General features: G+C 42.8%; 1 protein-coding gene across 4 annotated transcripts in view; it reads left to right on the forward strand.

Annotated features, from left to right (window-relative positions):
• The window catches only part of ms4a17a.2 (membrane-spanning 4-domains, subfamily A, member 17a.2), a 28,836-nt gene extending 22,952 nt beyond the window's left edge, over positions 1 to 5,884 (forward strand). For 3 of the 4 annotated variants that reach the window (XM_068219745.2, XM_073946719.1, XM_073946720.1), the window contains exons 6-7: positions 4,829 to 4,942; positions 5,509 to 5,879. In XM_068219745.2, coding sequence (XP_068075846.1) covers positions 4,829 to 4,942; positions 5,509 to 5,652 — 258 coding nt within the window. In that variant the 3' untranslated portion in view covers positions 5,653 to 5,879. Of the gene's footprint in view, positions 1 to 4,828; positions 4,943 to 5,508 lie in introns of all 4 variants that reach the window. The other variant, NM_001100061.2, reaches the window with a different exon arrangement.
• Positions 5,885 to 8,409: the final 2,525 nt, after the last annotated feature.

The raw sequence follows: 8,409 nt of genomic DNA on the forward strand, positions 1-8,409 counted from the left end.
AATAATAATCTGGAAATACCTAGACATACATTTTCAGTACATGCAAATGGCATAACTTGAACCTCAAACACCCTTGATTCCTCATTGTCATGTAAATCATGTGAGTGTAAAACTAAAACACTGACTCTAGAATCCACTTGGATGCACACTCCATTTCCACAACACTTCCTAGAGACATTACAATCATTAAAGCATTATAAAGCTCTCTCTTCCTTTTGTCTATATACTCAGTTAAATCAGACTTTTTCATTCAAGTGCCGATTTCTTTGGTTGTAAATTGACCTTTAAATTTTTATCCGGGGAGCGCGAAGGTCCCACAGAAGAGCTGGAGGAGAGCGTTTCGCTCTGGCTCCGCACCCTGACTCCTGAGAGGGGGCTTGGGGGCTGGGAGAAGGGAGACCGTCCCTCCAGTGCCCGAGAGCCGCTGGCGGAGCATGCAAGCCCTGCGAGCTGAGAGGCAGCGCGTCCCAGACTGGCGGGGCTTGAGCTGTCACATCCGGGGAAGGGAGAAAATGCTCTTTGATCGAAACTTTGGTGGCACTGAAAAGTACCGTTGGAATTTGGGCCCCGTCCTCCAGCGGGGAAAGAGCAAGACTCCTCTTCTCCGGATGGCCTGTCTCAGGGACGCTTCACGGTCCGTTTACCGGACTTAGTGGCGCCCTGGGCAGGAGGGGCTACCGGCTTTCGGCGTGCTCGACGGAGGCGGAGGCGGGGCATCGGCCGTTGGCGGGCGCCCTCGGCGAGGAGCAGCGGAGGTGGATGGCTCGGCCGGGGATGGAGCGGGCTTACGGCCCCGCCGATAGATGACTTTGCCCATCGCATCCGACTGCTCCTTCACGGCCTTAAACTCCTGGGTGAATTCACCCATGGATGTCGCCGAACAGGCCAGCCTGGGATATGGGCGCGTCAAGAAAGCGAACTTTGTCGACATCGCGCATATCTGCCAGGTTTAGCCAGAGGTGGCGTTCCTGGACCACAAGTGTGGACATCGTCCTCCCCAGTGCGCAGGCGGCGGACTTAGTGGTCCGGAGAGCATAGTCGGTCGCCGTACGCAGCTCGCGCCTCATACCCCCTGGCAGCTCCACCATCCAGGGTGGTGAGGGCGGAGGCGGACGCAGCGCGGGCAGAGAAAGGTGCCCTCCAGGACTGCATGAGCCTACTGTGCACTTCCGGGAAGAAGGGGACGAGAGACTTCGAAGGCTTCGCCTTCTGATCCTCTACGTAACACCCATCTAGTCGGTCTGGCCGCGGGGCTGGGGGATAAACCATCTCCAACCCGACGGCCGAAGCAGCCCGAGAAAGCACGGCCAACATGCCCGCTTCAGGATCCGTTTTGACGGCGCTCGCTTGCCCAGAGGGGGCGAGCGGGTCCGGATCATCGTCGGACAATGAAAGCCCACCCTCCGATGCCGCGGAGGACATCTGATCTCCGGTGTCAGCAAGCGTGAGAGCTACCATCTGATTAGACGGATCACTCCCAGTACCCGAAGCTTGGATGGAGCGCTTGGAGGAGCGAGAGGTCCGTGAGCCCGTGGGCGGCGGATTGTCTCTCGCTGAAGCCCTCAGATCTGCCCATACGCCCGCTGCAGAGCAGGAGGCAACTGGGGTGGCTCGCTCTCTTACGAAAACTAACCGCGATCTCAACTGCGCAACGGTCATGGCATCGCAGTGACGACATGAACCGCCCCCGAGCACCACATTATCATGCTGGACCCCCAAACATGTAATGCAGTGATCGTGTCCATCATCCGGAGCGAGGAAACCCCCTCAACCAGAAACGCACAGTCGGAGAGCCATCCTGAAAAGGACGTGCTGCACGACTGTGTTGCTCTTTTAGGAAGTGTGCAACAATACGCACCGCTCTTGGAGGACCGGACCCAAAGGGACGCCGGGCAAGGGAGATACCCAGCTCGACCGTCTGCCACTGTGTGGACTCGCTCTGGACCGGGATGCAATCGTTCTCTCGAAATGGCTGTAGATCAGCAGGAGGAACCCTCATAAGCTCGATCAGAAAAGGCTCTGAAGCGAAAAGGATAGCGTCTTCTGGCACCAGGCGCGCTTATATACTCAGTTGATTGCATATGCCGCACACCTGCGCAGGCTGGCGCTGCCAATTCATTCTTAATTGGCCCGTTCAATACTCTTTCAGACGAGTAGCTTCTGAACCGAACCTCCCATACGTGGATTTTAACATCAAATCCACTTATAGTGCTGGAGTTCCCCCCGAAGGGGAACTTCTACATACCTCACTTATGTAGCGTACAGTCCACAGATAAAATTTCTTATTGATTTTATCACGGTCTGGCTTTGGTCGACAGAACAGTTTTACGACTCTTGGCTCCAACAAGTCTGGATTTTTGTGACAGCTTAAGTTGTTCAGGGGGACTGGAGAGATAAGCAGGAAAACTTCAAAGACATTCCTGCCCAAATACACACACACACACACACCCACGAGGCTGTTCTGACAGAAAGAAAATGAACTCATCAAATCCTGAACCAGCACAAAACCAATGTGTTATGTTTTGTAAACTTTGTATCTCATTTCTGACTTTTCTTACCTGTGTAACCTCTCTTATAACCTGTATGCATGTTCCATTTAGGCCTTTGTAAAGCATAAATATTGTAAGGATATGAAAAATTAGGTTGATGTACTTTAAACCCCCCCATGTTTGGTACCGATGGGTTTCTGCTGACATTTGACAACACATGATGCATAGAGCAAGACCATAACTCGCATTGGTTTTTTCTTTAATCCCCTGTATTAAATGCCTGTCCGCATGCTTTAGGCGGACACTCAAATTTGCATACGAGAAGCCCCGAGACAAAGGAAGGTTCGCGCGCAAACTTTCCCCTGAAATCATTGGTCAGAATGATGCATGGGTTCCCGAAGGTGACCCGAAGGTATAAGCAGACCTTCTATCCAAACATCTGGGCAGAAAGAGAATGTCCCAAAAAGGAACATCATTGACGGTGGTCCCTTTAAGGGCCACACGGCTCTTCACAGCCGCATGGACTTTCCCGCCACGTTTTCTTTATTTTCCGGCAAAAGTAACTCAGTTTAAAGTTTGCGATCGTGTTCGTCCGAACTGCATTACAAACTCCACGTATCCCGAAGGACATCAAGTGTAGTTTTCATCACGACGGAAGAGAGACGCATAAGAGAGACCTCCACACATGAAAGACCAGGTGATTTTAGTCATGCGATTAAGCTGTGCCCCTTTTATCAAAAAGGTGTTTTTTTATAACCTTGGTGGTCCGTAACGGTGCGTGTGGAACTGAAAGTTTTGTCACTCTTTTATCTGAAATCTATATTTCCTAGCTTTACTATGTCTCTTTGCTGTTACACGTTCTATAGACCCGATATCTCCACGTGGTTTACCTTTGTTTTGTGTTTAATGTTTGTGCGTTCGTTTGTTCATTACGTCTGACTAGTCAATAAATTCCATTTATAATCAAATTAATTGTATTGTTTGCCTCACGAGAAAATGTCACTGAAATACAGATTCCCCTGCCTAGCTATTTTGTTTAAAACTTTTGAATGATTAATCTATTTCACAAGAAGTAGCAATTAAATTCCCTTTTTCTAAATGAATAGATTACCGTGTCCGCTCGGAAGAGCGGCGGCTTTGCTTGTGTTCGTTTGGTCAAATTAACAATAAATTGATCCGGAATATTAATGATTAACAATAATTCGTTATTGTTGATAATTAATATTCATAATCTGGGAATCCGCTCGGTCGTGCGAGCATGATCATATAGCTACAATCATATGTTTGTTTGACCAAACTGACTGAAGCTTAAGCCGGAGTATTAATAATTAAGAATAAACCGTTATTGTTGATTATTAATATTCATAAAATGAGCTAATTTCATGTTACACTTATTTTACCTTTTGTTATTTTCAACACAATCCTTTTGGACTAAAATGCTTTTATGAGAATTCATTAATTATCCAAAATAATCTCATTTATTAAGACCTCATCAAAACACCTTGTTTTGCTTTTTACATTGGAAATTTTTATATCTTTAAATGTACATATATGTAAACCCTTTTTAGCATATTCAAACAAGAAGTATTACCCTAAAGATTGATGTTTAACTCCTAGAATTTGTGCTTATTGCTTTGTATTTAATAGACCTGTTCGTTTTTATGTTTAAATTAACCTCTCTTTTCCTCTTATTTCTGTCATGCATTTGTTATATATTTTATTCATAATTCTCCCATATTGTTTAAAAAGGAACTACAGTTTGAAGAGACTGTATTCTGTTTTATTTGTAAATGTTTTGTTGTTATAAATAAAAATAACAAATATATATATATATATATATATATATATATATATATATATATATATATATATATATATATATGATGACGCCATGTGATCGGTCATCATGACTGCAGCAACTTTGAGTCCCGAAGTGTCCTGCTGTCCGTCTTGACGGCTCCGTTTTCAACTCCGCCCCCGCCTCACTCAGCTAATCTCGTTTATCACCGGCTGCAGCTGAGCTTCATGTCGAACGCACCTAAAGATAGTTGTGGAAAGCAAATGAGGAGATATATATATATATATATATATATATATATATATATATATATATATATATATATATATATATATATATATAGTGACTTGGGATCCTTTGATTGGAGGATCATGATTAGCTAATGTGAACCAGCTGGGTCAAACATGAGCCCATGCTCCTCTCGAAATTAGTTTAAAATTAAACATCACTTAGTTTCATCAGTATAACTAAAGGACTACAGATTCTTGACTTCTCTTGTTGTCGTTGTTGTCCTTTATGCTCATGTTGACTGTTCTCTCAGACTCTCCTCTCAGGAATCAATGGTGTGTTGCTGGCGTTCGCCATCCTTGAGTTCTTCATCTCCATCTGCCTATCTGTGTTTGCCTGTAAAGTCACCTGCTGCTGTAAGCCTAAGGTGAGAAATACATCAGCTGAACCCATCAGAGAAATGTAGGCATAAAGGATAAAGCTACTTTTAAGGCTTGAGCTTCTGAGGTTTCACAAGAACCAACAAACCCAATATCTGTCTGTAATTCTTCACTCTTAAATGTTCATACCCTTAAAGTCCATGTGAACCAGAAGTTGCTGCAGACTTTTATTTAAATATGATGACTTATTTATTAAATTCACCCTTGTCATTAAATAATGCGAAGACAATTGTCTGTTGAGGCGACAGCAACCGATCTCTTTCACCATGTAGTTAATGATGTCGGAGTAGTTAATGATCAATCAGCCTGTGATGATGACAGAATTGAAATCTGGATTTGATGCAGACCAGACAGAAACCAATTACATGTTTTTTTTTGTTTTGTTTAATTCATCCAATCTCTGTTCTACAAACCACATTACAACAATTTGTGATGTAAAAATCCACAAAACCTTTAATGTGTGCTGTAAACGTGTGAGGAACTAGGTAATGGAGCAATAATTGTTAAACACTGACCAATAACTTAAGCTGACCATGTTCATTTTATCCTGCAGATTCATGTGAGCAGCAACCCTTTAATTCAACGCCCTCCTGCAGAAACGCCCCAACAGTACAGTCAATGTCCTCAAGAAGTCCCTGAACCATGCTTTCAACATCCTCCTGCAGAAACTCCCCCAGCGTACACTGAAGGCAAATAAATGTGAATCAACATGAAAAACGGGGCAGAGCGGTGGATCTGCTGCTTTGATGCTGTGACTGTTCTAGTTTCCTTGTGTATCTGATCTGAATAAAGCACATCATCAGATTGTGTCAAATGGTTATTATAGTCATCAACATAGATACCGCTGTGCATTTTACATTTACCTATGTGTATTTCTCAAATGTTATTTGTTTGTATACTGATAAATTGGATTTGTTTTATGACTAGCACTGCCTGTGTCTTTCTCTGACTCAACACGAGTAACTGCAGGAAAGCAGATTGTGTTTAGCCGGTGATCACACCGGTGTGATTGTAGGAGTCAAAGGGTTAAATGTGTTTTTAACATTTTTTTTCTATGAGTCCTCTGCATACCACTAGAAGAAGCCTGTGTACCACTAGCAGTACATATACCACACTTTGAGAAATAAATCCTGTACATCCTAAAAACCTGAAAGAAAATCCCAACCCTTAATACAGAGGTGAGCAAACTATGATTTGTTTGCTAATCATAGTTTCAATAGGCATTCTAGAAACAAACGTGCAGGTGTGTTGAGGCAAGTTGGAGCTAAAATATGCAGAACACTGGCCTTCCAGAACTGAGTTTGGATTGTAAGGTCCAGCCAGTTAGTCCAATGACAGTGTCTAGTGGTGGATGAAGGTTCACTGCATGTTCGGCTTTTTTTAACGCACAATGTCGATATACTTTAAACTTAATTCATATCTGACTCCGATTTTAGTATGAGGTGGTTTAGAATAGTAATTAGTAATGGGTCGTTCATGAACGATTCGTTCATTTTGAACGAATCTTTAGTATGACTCTGGAACTACAAGTCCTCTTAAAGAGTGATTCGTTCATCCGTGCGTGCGCACATTTGTGCAGGTGGTATCGTTCATTTCAAGTCTTCATCACATTTCAAGTCGTTCATCGCGGAAATGCAGAAGCCATTCATACGCGTTTAGAACCGGAAAAAGAATTGATCCGTTTATCACTCGAGTCCTTTATCAGTCTGAGTCACTCGTTCCTCACGGGCCAATCATATGCAATAATTAATTCGTTCGTCTCTCGACTCCTCGGGTTTAAGTCATTCTGTCAAGTAATGAACGAACAATTCAAGAACCAGAAGACTTCAAAGGTGAACTAATTATCATGGCTCCTATCGGCTCAGACTGTGTACATTTGTTAAGATTATATGTGACTGTCAGTGTAACGTGAACGAACCCCTGGCATTTGAAGACATGAAGAGGTGAGCTGAGCAAAATGCCATCATAGACAAAACAGCAGGTAAACACTGAATTATTATGTTCTCCTTCTTATAGTATTCCATTTATGACTTATTTGTCCCGTGATCAACCTTTTGGGCTAGTTGTAGGCTAGCTAAGTGTGTTTGGAAGCAATTCGTAACATTTTAATAATATTTTGGCAAATTGGACCAAATGAACAAAATGACTCGAAAAAAGATTTGTTCATCTCGATGAACGAGACTCAAAGATCCGAGTCAGTAAAATGATCCGAACTTCCCATCACTAATAGTAATATTTATCTTCGTTTTATCTGACTAAAACATTGATAAAATTATGCTCATGTTGAATGTTCCCTCAGACGTTTTTCTCAGGAATCAGTGGTGTGTTGCTGGTGTTCGCCATCTTTGAGTTCTTCATCTCCCTCTCCCTATCTGCATTTGCCTGTAAAGTCACCTGCTCATATTATTCTCTGTTGAGAAATAAATCAGCTCAACCCATCAAATAGGCATAAAGGAAACAGCAACTTTACCTATTTTCTGTCGTGATAACTCTCAGAGAGATTTAGTATGATAACAATCATGTAAATAAACACATTACAACAGTTTTAGCACATCTATAATCAAAAACAATTTGTGAATGAACCAAGTAAAATTCCATAAAACCTTTAATGTGCACTGTAAATGTGGGAAGAACTGGGTAATATGCAGTGCTTAATTTGTGAATCGAGCAGTCCCGGAACAGATCGGAGTAACGCATCTGGCATGCTACCTGAGGATGTATAGGTGTCAAGCACTTAAGTCGGTTGTGGTAGCAGGGTGCTGGATAGCAGATAGGGGTGTCACGGATGTAGGTTAAGAGCCAGGGCGGGGATTGGTTGTCACGAATGTAAGTGAAGAGAGTTGGGGAGTCGCAGAAGAAAGTGAAAGTAAACAGATGTCGGATCTGGAGTGTTCCACCACAAATCAAGCCCTGGTAATATGACAATGCTTGTTGAATAAGCAACCAGTAACTTGTTGTAACCTTGTGTACAGTGAAGGCAAATAAATTTGAATCAACATGAAAAAACTGGGCTGAGTGGCAGTTCTGCTGCTTTAAAGATTCTAGTTATATTGCGTATCTGGTGTGCATAAAGTTTTGCTATTACCTATGTGTATTTAGAAAAAATATATAAATATGTTATTTATTTGTAAATACTGATAAATTTGATTTATGACTAGCTTTGCCTGTGTCTTTCTCTGGCTCAACACGAGTAACTGCAGGCAAGCAGATTTGGGTTAAGCTGCTGTTCGTGATGCAACTAAACGTGATCACACTGGTGTGATTGTAGGAGCCAAAGGGTTAAATGTGTTTTTAACATTCTTTTATTTCTATGATTCCTCTGCATACCACTAGAAGAAGCCTGTGTACCACCAGCAGTACATATACCACACCTTATTCTGTTGGTCAATCTTGATTGAGGTCATAGGTTGGCCACGTCCATTATGTTTTCACGTGATTGGACTGGGCATGGACT

The sequence above is a fragment of the Danio rerio genome, chromosome 4, assembly GCF_049306965.1.
Source record: "Danio rerio strain Tuebingen ecotype United States chromosome 4, GRCz12tu, whole genome shotgun sequence".
NCBI classification, from domain to species: domain Eukaryota; kingdom Metazoa; phylum Chordata; class Actinopteri; order Cypriniformes; family Danionidae; genus Danio; species Danio rerio.